This window comes from Coregonus clupeaformis, chromosome 19, assembly GCF_020615455.1.
Source record: "Coregonus clupeaformis isolate EN_2021a chromosome 19, ASM2061545v1, whole genome shotgun sequence".
Taxonomy (NCBI): Eukaryota; Metazoa; Chordata; class Actinopteri; order Salmoniformes; family Salmonidae; genus Coregonus; species Coregonus clupeaformis.
In genome coordinates, this window is record NC_059210.1 from 47,526,483 (window position 1) to 47,542,518 (window position 16,036).

Here is a 16,036-nt window from a genome sequence, read left to right on the forward strand (position 1 = left end):
ACTTACAGGAACATACTGTAACACCAAATTACTTTACTCTTCATGTTCATTCCTGATTTTAGTGTGTATATGTGTATTATATGCATGAGAGTAGGCAAATGCAGATGTGAATGTATGTGTGTGTGTGTGAGAGAGTTTCCCCACCTGTAGCAGTTAGGTTTAAAGGGTCCGGTCTTGCTGAGGCCCAGGTATTTGCCCTGCTCATCAGTCAGCTCTGTGAGGTGGGCATCAAACGTTGGCAGGTGGAGACTGGCCACAAACTCATCTGAAAACACACACACACACACACACACACACACACACACACACACACACACACACACACACACACACACACACACACACACACACAGTACACCCTGTCAAAACCTGTGTAACGAGGCAGTAGGTAGGTGAGGTGGTGTGTCTTACCCATCTTTTTGGGCAGGAGGTAGACGTCTTGTTTGTATCGTCCCTCTGGGGCGTTGTACAGCTCTATCAGAGCCAGCGCCTGAGGGCATTACGTTACGTTATAGAAATAGTATACATAGAAAATATTTAAATTACAAAGAGACTGTGGATACAAAGGCCTGTCCCTTTTCATAACGCATACATGAAGCACTCCACAAAACAGCAGTACAGCTTGTGTGTTTGCTGCGACCATGAGTTCCCCTGCTGTGTGAGAGACAGACAGACCTGTGTGGTGGCGGTGATGGAGAGGACGAAGGTGGGCACCGTGGAGCAGATCAGATTCAACAGACGACCCTGAGAAAACACCCAAACACTGTGAATTACACACACACACATACCAGTGATCACACACCTGACACACACTCAGGCAACAAGCATACACACACACAGACACTCACTTCAGCCAGTAAGATGATTCTCTTGCCATCGGGCCAGATAACATGGTCCACCTGTGATCTCACTTTCTCCCAGGTCAACTCTGGGGTCCGCAGACTCACCTGACAGAGGAAAAACACAGTCTGTCAACCTCAAACACACACACACACACACATACAGACACTCACAGATGTAGGATGTTAATTTGAGCCAGTTTGCTACAGCAGAAAAATCCTGCAGCAACAGGAAATGTGAATTATTATACGGATCAGCAACAAGAGTGATGAAATTAAGATCCTACATCTGTACACACATGCACACACGCACGCACACGTCTCACCACGTCTATCTCAGTGTTGGAGTGTCCCATGTTACAGACGATGCAGCCGTTCTTCATCCTGTCCAGGTACTCTCTTGCCACCACGTTCTTGTTGCCTGAAGACAAACACTGAGGCTTTCATAGTCTGTCATAAACTGTCATAGCCTGTTATAACCTATCATTGCCTATCATAACCTAACCCTCATAACCTAGCTGTCATTGTAAATAAGAATTAATTCTTATTGACCTGCCTTGGTAAAATAAAGGTAACAAAAAAAAAACTTGTCATCATAGCTGGTGATAACCTATCATAGCTTGTTCTAAGTTATTATATAGGGGTTAGGATTAGGGTTGGAGATGGAGATGGAGTTAGGACTGGGGCTGGAACTAGGGTTAGGGCTAGGTTCTGAACGCTAACCATAACCCTAATTTGGCATAACCCTCACCCTAATCTTGGCATAACCCTAACCCTAGCTTCATGTCCACATTCCGGTTCTAACCTAACTGGAGCCTCAACCCTAACCCTAGCTTCATGTCCACATCCCAGTTCAACCCTAACACTAGCCTCAACCCCAACCCCTACAGCCTGATTTATACCCTACGTACGCATGGAAGAAATACAAGTAGCTATGCAAAACGGCATTGCATCGCAAAACTACGCAGATGTGTGCAGTCAATTCGCAGAATCGCCATTTTGCTTAGCATTCTTGCATTGTGTACATAAGGTATTAGGCTAAACCCTAATTCCTGTTTAGTGTCCTTTTATTCAATTTTAAATCCTACTTTTTATCTTTCACTTTCATCTTTGAACCCGTAAGGTGCTGGCTCTCCCTTTGACCTGTTACCGGAAAGCTCCGGCTCAATTTAACCACTGGTCATAACCTATAATTGCCTGTTATAATTTATCACAGTCTCATTACAGGACCACTGAAAGGGTTGGTAACCCGAGAAACACTCCTACTGGAGAGTACACATTTATAGGTACATTTTTGGCTTTAAAAGCACTCTAATCTAATTCTATAGCTAACTCTTTGGAGCTGTAGTGTGTGTGAGTGAAGGCTTTCCTAGCCTACAGTCTCTTTACTGGACCATTCACAGGACCTCTGTGGGTGATGACATCATGTCTTACCCGTGCAGGTGATGACCAGGTCCACCTGTCTGATGACCTCATTGAGCTTGACCAGTCTGAAGCCGTCCATGCTGGGGCAGGGAGAGGAGAGGAGACATAAACACAAATAGTTCAAGACTTGCTTCTGCCACCTCCCCTACCAGTCAAAAGTTTGGACACACCTACTCACTCAAGGGTTTTTCTTTATTTTTACTATTTGTACTGTTTGTAGAACAATAGTGAAGACATCAAAACTATGAAATAACACATATGGAATCATGTATGTAACCAAGAACGTGTTATACAAATCAAAATATATCCTATTTTTGAGATTCTTCAAATAGCCACCCTTTGCCTTGATGACAGCTTTGCACACGCTTGACATTCTCTCAACCAGCTTCACCTGGAATGCTTTCCAACAGTTTTGAAGGAGTTCCCACATATGCTGAGCACTTGTTGGCTGCTTTCCCTTCACTCTGCGGTCCGACTCATCCCAAACCATCTCAATTGGGTTGAGGTCGGGGGATTGTGGAGGCCAGGTCATCTGATGCAGCACTCCATCACTCTCCTTCTTGGTAAAATAGCCTGGAGGTGTGTTGGGTCATTGTCCTGTTGAAAAACAAATGATAGTCCCACTAAGCCCAAACCAGATGGGATGGCGTAACTTAACCCTAATTGCTCCTGTAAGTCGCTCTGGATAAGAGCGTCTGCTAAATGACTAAAATCTCAAATGTAAATGTAATGTATCGCTGCAGAATGCTGTGGTAGCCATGCTGGTTAAGTGTGCCTTGAATTCTAAATAAATCACAGAGCACCCCCACACCATAACACCTCCTCCTCCAAGCTTTAAGGTGGGAAAAACACATGAAGAGATCATCCGTTCACCCACACCGCGTCTCACAAAGAGCAACTTTCCAACGGTCTAATGTCCATTGCTCGTGTTTCTTGGCCCAAGCAAGTCTCTTCTTCTTATTGGTGTCCTTTAGTAGTGGCTGATTCACACAGTCTCCTCTGAACAGTTGATGTTGAGATGTGTCTGTTACTTGAACTCTGTGAAGCTTTTATTTGGGCTGCAATTTCTGAGGCTGGTAACTCTAATGAACATATCCTCTGCAGCAGAGGTAACTCTGGGTCTTCCATTCCTGTGGCGGTCCTCATGAGAGCCAGTTTCATCATAGCGCTTGATGGTTTTTGCGACTGCACTTGAAGAAACTTTCAAAGTTCTTGAAATGTTCCGTAATGACTGACCTTCATGTCTTAAAGTAATGATGGACTGTCGTTTCTCTTTACATATTTGAGCTGTTCTTGCCATAATATGGACTTGGTCTTTTACCAAATTGGGCTATCTTCTGTATACCACCCCCCCTACCTTGTCACAACACAACTGATTGGCTCAAACGCATTAAGAAGGAAAGGAATTACACAAATTAACTTTTAAGAAGGCACACCTGTTAATTGAAATGCATTCCAGGTGACTTCCTCATGAAGATGGTTGAGAGAATGCCAAGCGTGTGCAAAGCTGTCATCAAGGCAAAGGGTCGCTATTTGAAGAATCTCAAATATAAAATATATTTGGATTTGTTTAACATCTTTTTGGTTACTACATGATTCCATATGTGTTATTTCATAGTTTTGATGTCTTCACTATTATTCTACAATGTAGAAAATAGTAAAAAATAAAGAAAAACCCTTGAATGAGTAGGTGTGTCCAAACTTTTGCCTGGTACTGTACATGTCTTACTCCAATTTCCACACACACACACACACACACCAGGCCTGCAGGGCACATATGGGGTCCACCTCTGTGATGTACACTATTGAGCCCATGGCCTTCATTGCGGCAGAGCAACCTTTACCAACCTGGCCAGAGGGAGAGAGGGGAGGTGAAAACATTTGTACACACACATGGAATAAATACATAGAGAGAACACTTTACACCTTTGTGTTTAATAGGTGCTAATAAAATAGTGACCTCTCCATAGCCACACACCACCACTTGCTTTCCCCCGAACATCACATCTGTAGACCGTTTCAACCTGGGGGAGGGATGGGAGGCCAAAGGTCACACATACAAAAGTTCAAAGGTCACACACACACAAACACGCATGTTGATTCTGCGTCTGTGTGTTTTCGTATACGTACCCGTCCAGTATGGACTCCCTGCAGCAGTAGAGGTTGTCAAACTTCTGTTTAGTGATGGAGTCATTGACATTCATAGCAGGGACACACAGTCTCCCTGCCTTGGACAGCTGGTACAGCCTTTGAAAGAAGGGGAACACGGCTACCTTAGCACTACACATACACTGCGTCCCAAATGGCATCCTTTTACCTATGTAGTGCACTACTTTTGACCAGGGCCCTTAGGGCTCTGGTCAAAACTAGTGCACTATATAGGGAATATGGTGTCAATTGGGACACATGCAAAGTATACCAGTCTAATGATGTCACAGGTGTTAGCTTCTTTCATTCAATTTATGTTGCCACATGCTTTAATGAGCTGTCCTTACTCACACAGGTGACTCACATGAGTCACACAAGTTGTAATGACTAAGGCAAACAATAGGCTTATCATACCTGAAATATCCATTGTTTTAGATAAGAGCATCTTCTAATCTAAATGGTATTTCACAACAATCAGAGACACGGGTGCTCCAATCCCACCTGTGAACCCCTGTGACACTCTCCTCCACGATCCCCTTGATCATCTTGAACATGTTGGGGTATTTCTTAAAGATCCAGTGGGTCAAGTCTCCCCCGTCATCCAGGATCTGAGAAAGACAGAATCCATCCATGACTGTATCCATCCGGATCATAGCTGTCTAATGTGAGAGCTAGGCCTGTACTGTACCATATTAAGATGGAGACAGGTAGGCCTGTACTGTACTGTACCACATTAAGAGGGAGACAGGTAGACCTGTACTGTACTGTACAACATTAAGATGGAGACAGGTACACCTGTACTGTACTGTACCACATTAAGAGGGAGACAGGTAGGCCTGTACTGTACTGTACCACATTAAGAGGGAGACAGGTAGGCCTGTACTGTACTGTACCACATTAAGAGGGAGACAGGTAGGCCTGTACTGTACTGTACCATATTAAGAGGGAGACAGGTAGGCCTGTACTGTACTGTACCATATTGGGCTGCCAGGCCTCCATGCTAACACAGCGGTCAATACACCACCAAAAATCATCCTCCGACTCCCCCTTCCACGCGAACACAGAGAAGCCTGAGAGAGACAGAGAGAGAATGCGAGAGAAAGAGAGAGAGATTCGTGTATTTCAGTAGATGACTGAGTTTGAGAGATAATGAAAAGAAAAGGGAGGGACTTTGGGGATAAAAAGTGAAGAGAGGGATGAGAAGAGAGAGAGAGAGAGGGGGGGGGTAATACTGTATGTCTCTCACCTCCCTCAGCCAGAGCTGCAGCCACAGCGTTCTGGGTGGAGTAGATGTTACAGGCTGCCCAGCGACACTGAGCCCCCAACACAGACAGAGTCTCCATCAAGACCTACAGGAACGCACATGTACACACGCACGCACACACAAACACACACACACACACACACACACACACACACACACACACACACACACACGCACACATGCAGTCCAATTCCGTTTGTGTGTGTGTGTGTGTGTGTGTGTGTGTGTACGTGCGTGATTCAGTGTCTGTTTGTGTGTGCATGTGTGTGTGCGTGCATACTCACGGCGGTCTGAGCGGTGATGTGAGTGCAGCCCACTACTTTAGCTCCAACCAGCGGTTTCTCTCCCTCTGCTCTCTTTCTCAGGGCCATCAGAGCTGGCATCTCTACACAGACAGAGACAGAGAAGAGAGAAGGGAGAAGGAGGAATGGAAGGAGGGAAAGAGAGAATGAGAGACAGAGAGAAAGAGGGAGAGAACTCGACACACCTTGAGTCATGTTCCCAACCTCTTTCTTACCTTACTCTTTAACACACACACACACACACCTCTTCTGTTCCCTCTCACCTTGCTCAGCAATCTCGATCTCCCTGCGTCCGAAGTCGGCCTGTTTGATGTTCTTGATGCAGAAGTCTTGGTGTCCCTTAGAGCTCCTCTGCTGCCTGTCTCTAGGAGACATCTCATCCTCTGAACTGTCTGTGTTCGACGCAGCTATGGGTTTGTGTGTGAGGGGAGGAGAGGTGAGGGGGTGACAGAGTAATCAACATCAGGCACAATTAAACAGTATGAACGAGATAAACCATCTAGGGCTCACTGAAATCTCCCATTGGACCAATAGTCAAAAGGTAACAGGTTCCAACTGTTATCAGCTAAATGTAACATGTTTTATACCTTCCAATGGATTGTAAATATGGAAAGAGCTACAACACTTTGTCTTCATGGATCAGCTGTGGGATTTTTCAGACAGCTTTGTTGTTTCTGTTCCACAAACAGGTCTGAGGTTTAACTACATGCTACGTACAGTCTGGATTACTGCTACCCCCCTCTCTCTCTATCGCTCCCTCTTCTCTCTCTCCTTGCCTTTGAAGTGTGTAGGCTGTAGGGCATCACACCCAGGCAGAGATCAGAAGGGCTGAGAACAGCCCAGGTGACAGATTAGGAGTAAATGAAAATTTTTAATTCTTCTTTAGACTTTCTCTCCTTAGGAGAAAGGCCCTTGATTAATAATATAATAATATAATATGCCATTTAGCAGACGCTTTTATCCAAAGCGACTTACAGTAATGCGTGCATACATTTTTGTGTATGGGTGGTCCCGGGGATCGAACCCACTACCCTGGCGTTACAAGCGCCGTACTCTACCAGCTGAGCTAAAGAGGACCCTCTGTTCCCCAACCGCTGTGACCACAGCCAGCTAAATGGGTCGGCTATACACTGAGAGACAAAACACACCATGCTGAAGAAGGGTTAAAAGCAGTGGGTGCATGTGTGGGTACCTGAGCTGTAGCTGTCTGTGGAGGAATGGGAGAGGGAGCGGGACAGAGAGCGACGACCAGTCTTAGTGAGACGTTTGTTAAACTCCTGCTTCTGATCAGCAAACTGGATTTGCTGGAGAGAGAGAGAGAGAGAGAGAGAGAGAGAGAGAGAGAGAGAGAGAGAGAGAGAGAGAGCGAGACACACACACACTTACTTTTGAGACAAGAGAAACAAGCAAGGTCAGAAGGACACTAGGGTTATATCCACCACATTGTCCAAGGCATTATATAAACCTCCTTTTCTTACTCAACATAAGGAATAAAACACACAGAGGCAAAGACGATTCAGGAAAGTTGGTCCTCTTATAAAGAGGTTCACATAGTTCTCTCACTCTCACCATAACTTACACTCACACACCTTCCCTCTCTCCCTAACACACACTCCATAACACGCTCACTGTCTCTCACTCACCCACTCTCATTCTCTTTCCCTTATCCATGTCTCTCTCACTTTCCATAGCTCCCTTTTTCTCTCCATCACTCTTCCCCTCTCTCCGTCTCACCATCCAGTGTGGTGGTTGGAAGGCAGGGCTGGTGGAGGGTTCCCACTTAGCCATGCCTGCTGTCTGCTCCCTCTGTCACAGTCTCTGCTTCTTTTACCCACTCAGCCTAGTTCAGTTAAGCCAGGTCCAGTCCAGTCTGCCCCAGTCTCTGCCTCTTATTCCCACTTGGTACAGCCTAGATCAATCCAGTCCAATCCTGTCCAGCCTGGTAGCATAGTCTGGTTATGTCGGGTGCTAGGACTGTTATTTTTAAAGCTGTGCACCACTCTCCCTAAAACTCCACGCCCACTGGGCTTTGTTCTACCTAATACTCACTTCCAAAGTGACACACACACCAGCCTGGTCTCATAGACTAGACGTAACATAGTAAATGTACATCCGAAATACTCAAATTAGTATGATATGTTACGTTTGGTATGGTTACATAAGACAGGCGGTTACTTAAGGCAAAAACGAAAGTAGGGTGATTGGTCGGGGTGGATGGGTTGGTGTATAACGCGAACGTCTAGCAACCCAAAGGTTGCGAGTTCCAATCTCATCACGGACAACTTGAGCATTTTAACTAATTAGCAACTTTTCAACTATTTACAACATTTTAGCTACTTTGCAACTACTTAGCATGTTAGCTAACCCTTCCCCTAACCATAACTCTAACCTGAACCCTTTTAACTAACCCTTCCCCTAACCCTATCCTTAACCCTTTTAGCTAACCCTTTTCCTAACTTAAACCCTTTAACCTAGCTCCTAAACTTAACCCTATCCCTAACCCTAGCCCCTAGCCTAGCTAACGTTAGCCAGCTAGCTAACATTAGCCATCTAGCCACCTAGCTAGAATTCATAACATATCATACTTTTAGCAAATTCGTAACATATTGTACGTTTTACAAATTCGTAACATATTGTACGTTTTGCAAATCCGTGACATATAATATGAATTGTAATTCGTAACATTTCATACTAAATTGAGTGTCTCGGATTTACATACAGAATAATACAAAATGTTCTGAGACCAGGTTGCACTCACACACGGGCACACACACACACACACCTGTACAGTCTAATACTCTCAGACACGCACACACACTCGTGTTAGGCCGTGGGTACACCCCTCGTCTCATGCGGTCCGAGTGGAGCTGAGTTGGCAGCTCTTAATAGGATTAGCTGATAAGGGTCATGGGTCAGTCAGAATTCTGTGGAGCTGAATTCCTGACTTCAGATCCCCCACACCGGGCCACATTCCATTCCTACAACAATGCTGACTTCAGATCCCCCACTCCAGGCCACATTCCATTTCTACCGTTAGCCCCCTTCCCCTAGCCCAGGGCTATTCATCCTTCTCATCTAATCTGGGTCTGTTTCCGATTTGTATACACTTTCCATTTCTACCCATAGCCCCTTTCCCTTAACCAGAATGTATCATTTGGTGAGGGCTGCACAATACTAATTATTTCTAAAATCAGAAATGCACCCTGCCTGGATCACCCTCAATCACCCTCCAATGGTTCACGGGTGGATCATAAGACTCATAAAGGCCATATGTGCTGCTCAGGATCAAACTGTCCACTTACTACCTCGTTAAGAGCTGCCTCATTAAGGGTCATTAACCTCAGTGTTTTTAATGGTTTATAATGAGGGTCAGTATGGCTGCGTTTACACAGGCAGCCCAATTTTGATCTTTTTTCCACTAATTGGTATTTTGAACAATCACATCAGACCTATTCACATCAGATCTTTTTCAGAGCTGATCTGATTGGTCAAAAGACCAATTAGTGAAGAAAACATCAGAATTGGCCTGTCTGTCTAAACGCAGCCTATGAAGCAGTTTCTCATGGTACATTACTGTACTTCCTCAAGAGAAGCTCACATTTCTGTCCTGTCCTACTCCTTGCGCATGGTGAGCACTCAGAGAGAGACGCACATAGAGAGTTACAGAATGTCAAACAAGCCCAAAATGTGTAACTCTAATAAGAGATATTTCAGTTATTGTAGCCAACATGTATTTGTACTGTATGGCTGCCTTGTCTGAGCAGCTGAACTGAGCCATGGGATGGATCCTCTGGGCTGCCAATGGAGGCCAGTGTTTTCACAGGTAGGGCCTACAGAGCTCATTTGTCCACCAACAAACTCACACAGGGCACCACCTTCCCATTAACCTTCTTCATGATAAAACATCCCTGACCCTGAACCACCTCTATTCTCTTCCACTTGACCCCTACAGCTTGTGTTTACAAGCTGTGGGGGAATCTGCCCTATCTAATCTCTTCAGGTGTGAATACAACAGGAGGGTAGAGCCTTGTTCTACCCTCCTGTTGGGTAGAGCCAACAGGAGGGTAGAACAGGATGAGTTAACATTGCTGGGGAAAGGGAGGGGATGGAAATCGGAGGTAGAAAGACTGTACAACTCACTGATCCTATGTACTAACCAGGCCCATAAGGCTCTCTTCCTATGTAGATACTGCAGCTGTTGAAGGATAATACACTCACTCACTGACTTGTTGACATTGAACAGAAAGGTAAATACTGCCTGCACTTAAATGAGCTGACCTGATTCAAAGGACTACATCAAACCGGCACAGCTTTATAACACTAGTAGCCTTTCCCCTGAGAAAAGGTGCACTGCATACCTGTGTATACTCAGAACTTAAGGAATTCATGTTAAAGACTCAAACTGCTGCTTGATCTTTGACACACAAGGAAGGATACCGAAACTGTTGCGCGGGTCAGCTGTTTGTTCACCCGCAACCGCCCACAATTACTAATAACCCATCCGCAACCGCTTACTAGGCCTATATGTGATAAAGTGAAAATCTGAGGCCTGCACACGACCCTAACCTGCTAAAATAGAAAATGCGCTGTGGGCTAGTCGGGGATGGAGGAATGATTTGACAGGGGGTGCAATATTTTTTGGGCCAGATTTAGATATGTATCTGCTTATAATTTCGGACATTTTGGTAGGCTATTTGTTAGTCAACTTGTCTATAATTAGATACATGCAGCTTCTCTTCTGTCATTAGGCCTATATGTTTCCCTAGAAGACTAAATAGGCTAAACCCTTGCTCACCAGAATTTCATAAATCGATAGAATGAATGCTTCAATCTAGTTGACATTGGTAAAGTTTTCCCTGTCATCTCTGCTTCTTTCGTGAAGCAAAGACTTTTAGGGACCAAAAAATAAATAAATGACATCCGTTTGACCGGTTGTAAAAAAATAGAAAGCTGTGAAAACGACCCAACATGTTTCTGATAAGATTTCATATTTTTGTGTTTGAAATAGCCTACTATCAGCTTTTATTATGCTAATAAAGATAGCACCTCTACAGACGGTATCTAACCACGCATTCGAATTCTCTCAATATGCTGAAAGAAAATCATATTTTTCCACTCCTGTTCCTGAGTCAAAATGTAGCCTCTGAATGTCCTTGAGTGGCCCAGCCATCACCCGGACTTGAATCCATCTCTGGAGAGACCTGAAAATAGCTGTGCAGCGACACTCCCCATCCAAATTGACAGAGCTTGAGAGGATCTGCAGAGAAGAATGGGAGAAACTCCCCAAATACAGGTGTGCCAAGCTTGTAATGTCATACCCAAGAAGACTCAAGGCTTCACTACCAAAGGTGCTTCAACAAAGTACTGAGTAAAGGGTCTGAAAACGTATGTAAATGTGATATTTCTGTTTGTTATTTTTAATACATTTGCTAAAATTTCTAAATACCTGTTTTTGCTTTGTCATTATGGGGTATTGTGTGTAGATTGATGAGGGGGAAACATTTTTTAAATCAATTTTAGAATAAGGCTGTAACGTAACAAAATGTGGAAAAAGTCAAGGGGTCTGAATACTTTCTGAATGCATTGCACATATAAAGTGGGTAAAGCAGTATGTAAACATAACTAAAGTAACCAGTGTTCAATGACTCTATGTACATAGGGCAAAGCAGTCTCTAATGTGCAGGGTAGAGCACTGGGTGGTAGCCAGCTAGTAACAGTGACTAAGGTTCAGGGCAAGGTACTAGGCAGAGGCCGGCTATTGGTGACTATTTAACAGTCTGATGGCCTGGAGATAAAAGCTGTTTATCAGTCTCTCAGTCCCAGCTTTGATGCACCTGTACTGTCTCCTCTTTCTAGATGGTAGCGGGGTGAACAGGCCATGGCTCGGGTGGCTGAGGTCATTGATGATCTTCTTGTTCTTCCTGTGACACCGGGTGCTGTAGATGTCCTGGAGGGCAGGCAGTGTGCCCCTGATGATGCGTTGGGCTGACTTCCCCTGATGATGCATTGGGCTGACCGCACCACTCTCTGGAGATCCCTGCAGTTGCGGAAGGTGCAATTGCCATACCAGGCGGTGATATAGACAGACAGGATGCTCTCAATGGTGCATCTGTAGAAGTTTGTGAGGGCCTTCTTCACCTCACTGTCTGTGTGAAGGGACCATTTCAGGTCATCAGCGAGGTGCACGCCAAGGAACTTGAAGCTTTTGACACTCTCCACTGCGGCCCCATCAATGTGGATGGGGGCGGGCTCTCTCTGTTGTCTCCTGTAGTCCACGATCAGCTCCTTCATTTTGTTGACATTGAGGGAGAGGTTCTTTTCCTGGCACCACTCTGCCAGGGCTCTCACCTCCTCCCTGTAGGCTGTCTCGTCATTGTTGGTAATCAGGCCTACCACTGTTGTGTCATCAGCAAACTTGATGATTGAGTTGGAGACGTGCGTGGCCACGCAGTCATGGGTGAACAGGGATTAAGGAGGGGGCTGAGCATGCACCCCCTGTGGGACCCCCGTGTTGAGGATCAGCGTGGCGGAGGTGTTGTTGCCTACCTTCACCACTTGGGGTCGGCCCGTCAGGAAGTCCAGGACCCAGTTGCATAGGGAGGGGTTCAGACGCAGGGCCCTGAGCTTGGTGATGAGCTTGTTGGATGGTGTACACCATGTGTATCCTGTACATACGACTAATAGAACTTGAAACTTGAAACTGATGTCCCGCTTTGCCTCAGCGGAAGCGTGTGCCTCGATTCCTCTGTCCCTGATTTTCAGTTGCAACTCTGTACACTCGTCCTGATGAACTGAACTGCTGAGCCTCTTTTGCAGCTACAATGCCTTCAGAAAGTAGTCATACCCCTTTAATTATTCCCATTTTGTTACAGCCTGAATTCAAAATGGATTAAATTGATATTATTTCCCTCACCCATCTACACACAATACCCCATAATGACAAAGTCAAACAATGCTTTTAGACAAGGCTCTGAGGAAGGCGATTCGTGCAACAGTCTTTACAGCACTTCACCAACCTGGGCTTTATGGGAGAGTGGCCAGACGGAAGCCACTCCTGAGAAAAAGGCACATGACAGCACGCCTGGAGTTTGCAAAAAGGCATGTGAAAGACTCAGATCATAAGGCAAAAGATTCTGTGGTCTGATGAGACAAAATTGTAACTCTTTGGCCTGAATGCAAAGCGCTACGCCTGGAGAAAACCAGGCACAGCTCATCACCTGTCTAACACCATCCCTACCGTGAAGCATGGTGGTAGCAGCATCATGCTATGGGGATCCTTTTCAGTGGCAAGGACTGGGAGACTGGCAAGGATAGAGGGAACAATGAATGGAGCCAAATACAGGCAAATCCTTGATAAGAACCTGCTTCAGAGTGCAAACGACCTTAGACTGGGGGTGAAGATTTATGTTCCAACAGGACAATGACCCCAAGCATACATCCAAAGGAATGCTGGAATGGCTTCAGAACAAGAATGTGAAAATCCTTTAGTGGCCCAGCCAAAGCCCAGATTTGAATCCCATTGAACATCTGTGGGAAGACTTGAAGATTGCTGTTCACCGCCACTCCCTATCTAATTTAACAGGGCTTGAGAAAATCTGCAAGGAAGAATGGGAGAAAAAAACAAAATCCAAATGTGCAAAGCTGATACAGACATACCCAAGACAACTCAAAGCTGTAATAACCACGAAAGGTGCTTCTACAAAGTATTGACTCAGGGGTGTGAATACTTATGTAAATGAGATATTTATTTATTTCATTTTCAATAAATTTGCAAATATTTCAAAAACATCACTTTGTCATTATGGGGTATTGTGTTGTTAAATACAATTTAACACATTTTGAATTCAGGCTGTAACACAACAAAATGTGGAATAAGTCAAGGGGTATGAATACTTTCTGAAGGCACTGAATTCAATTACCCTTGCACACACTGAATTCAATGCCCTTTGCCAAGGTCAGATTACTTTCAGTCAATAGTCTATTTTGTGTAGCTTCACTGCATAGCCCACATACTAGTCTGTCTCTAATGGTGTCATTTAAAACATCAATAAACTCACAGTGATCTGTCAGCAAACGTTGTCACTGATTTTCCCTCTTCCTGATTTCTTCTGTGGAACCTTAACCTTTCAGCAATAACTATCGGTTTTGGTGAAAAGTGTCCTTTCAGTATTTCTACAATATCCCCATACGTCTTATTACCTGGCATGTCTGACTGTAGCAGGCTGCGTAATAAATTAAATGTCTTCGGCCCCATTACACAAAACTAATTTGGCACAATTTTGTCCTCATCAATGTCATTTGCAAGAACAAAATATTCAAACTGTTCTTTATATAAGTTCCAGTGCTCAATTCTTTCATCCAACTGTACGTTTCCCAAAAAAATGTGTTTCTCAATAGGCTCCTGATTGTCACTCACTCTAATATTGTCCTCAACCATGACAACGTTCTGTTCTGCCACGGCAATATTTTCCTCAGTCACGTGATCTTCATTCACTGACGTTTCCTCCTCAAGTTCGCTTGTTTAGCAGTTTTTAATTCTAAAGTTTGTCTTCAAAGTTGAATAAATGTCCTTTCCTTTACTCACTGTATATTCCTCCCTTTTTAAGCACGTTGTTTTCCCGCTCCAATGCTCATCTCAAATCATTTTCTGCCATCCCTGACGATGCTAACTCTCTCTCTTAGCTAGCTCGATTATGCATGAATTTGCATCTGCTAGCGATACACTGTGCTACCATTAGCCTAGACTGTACCACAGAAAATAATAGTTTTAAACATGTAAAAACCAACTGTAGGTTCAGACTTACGCGTTGCCAATCTTTTGTTATGTCTCGTGGGTTTCATAACCACGTCTTTATAACAATTCAATAATGATGAGACGGGAGAGAGGAATTCAGTTCAACCATTTATTTGAACCTGATCATTTCAACACAACTCCCATTATGTTTTGTGCATACAACTAAAGTAAGCACGGCGGTACGAAAGGTACAACCTGAATATACAACACCGGCCACTGGCAGGAGGTTGGTGGCAGCTTAATTGGGGAGGACAGGCTCGTGGTAATGGCTGGAGCGGAATTAGTGGAATGGTATCAAATACATCAAACATATGGGCTTGATGCCATTCCATTTGCTCCGTTCCAGCCATTATTATGAACCGTCCTCCCCTCAGCAGCCTCCACTGATGCAGATGCACGCCTGCTACCTGAGTGGGACTGAACCAGTAGAGAGTGTTCAGGACAGGTTGAGAAACTCATATCAGTGTGGAGAACAGCAGCACACTTTACTTTGGTAGAGCTTGGTACATTTTACATTTTAGTCATTTAGCAGACGCTCTTATCCAGAGCCACTTACAGTTAGTGAGTGCATACATTTTTCATACTAGAAGGAGAAACTCTAACTGACCTGAACACGCACACAAATAAAGCCTATATAAATAAGGTGTAGGTGACGATAGCTGCACACTCTGACCTTCAAAGGCTTCAGAGTGAACCTGTTCTTCTGAAGGCCCAGACTCTCAGTATAGCTTACCTAATGAAGTATGTATGTGGTGTGTTTACCTCATGAAGTGGGTCACTCTGGCACCCTCTGAATGTCACCAAACTGACCTAGTACAGGTTCACAACTTTAATCAACCTTTATACGCCCGCTTATGAATATTCACTGACAACAGTGTAACATCAACAGTGTAACATCATCTTGCCCCTCATTAAAGGCCTTTACTGAACGTAGCCTAAGCTTTAAAAATGTCTCTGTCCCCCGTAGATTTGCTACACTGAACAACAATATAAACGCAACATGTAGTGTTGGTCCCATGTTTCATGAGCTGAAATAAAAGATCACAGAAATGTTCCATACACACAAAAGCTTATTTCTCTCAAATGTTGGGCACAAATTAGTTTACATGCCTGTTAGTGAGCATTTCTCCTTTGCCAAGAAAATCCAGCCACCTGACAGGTGTGGCATATCTAGAAGTTGATTACCCATAAGAGTCTAAACCCTGTCTAAGCCGGGGGGGTTCTACTAAACTATATGGAATTGTTTTAAACAGGTCATACCCAG

The 16,036-nt window shown here is 44.4% G+C and overlaps 1 protein-coding gene across 5 annotated transcripts in view; it reads right to left on the bottom strand.

The window, feature by feature from the left end:
* Positions 1-16,036, bottom strand: part of LOC121532186 (adenosylhomocysteinase 3) — a 39,623-nt gene that overhangs the window by 709 nt on the left and 22,878 nt on the right. For 4 of the 5 annotated variants that reach the window (XM_041837959.2, XM_041837960.2, XM_041837958.1 and 1 more), the window contains 15 exons: positions 7,171-7,282; positions 6,242-6,385; positions 5,961-6,061; positions 5,659-5,761; positions 5,388-5,482; positions 4,914-5,020; positions 4,395-4,511; positions 4,225-4,288; positions 4,024-4,112; positions 2,274-2,344; positions 1,166-1,260; positions 849-947; positions 676-744; positions 412-490; positions 145-265 (listed from right to left, as the gene is read on the bottom strand). In XM_041837959.2, the coding sequence (XP_041693893.1) occupies positions 145-265; positions 412-490; positions 676-744; positions 849-947; positions 1,166-1,260; positions 2,274-2,344; positions 4,024-4,112; positions 4,225-4,288; positions 4,395-4,511; positions 4,914-5,020; positions 5,388-5,482; positions 5,659-5,761; positions 5,961-6,061; positions 6,242-6,385; positions 7,171-7,282 (1,466 nt within the window). Of the gene's footprint in view, positions 1-144; positions 266-411; positions 491-675; positions 745-848; positions 948-1,165; positions 1,261-2,273; positions 2,345-4,023; positions 4,113-4,224; positions 4,289-4,394; positions 4,512-4,913; positions 5,021-5,387; positions 5,483-5,658; positions 5,762-5,960; positions 6,062-6,241; positions 6,386-7,170; positions 7,283-7,712; positions 7,938-16,036 lie in introns of those variants that run through there. The other variant, XM_041837962.1, reaches the window with a different exon arrangement.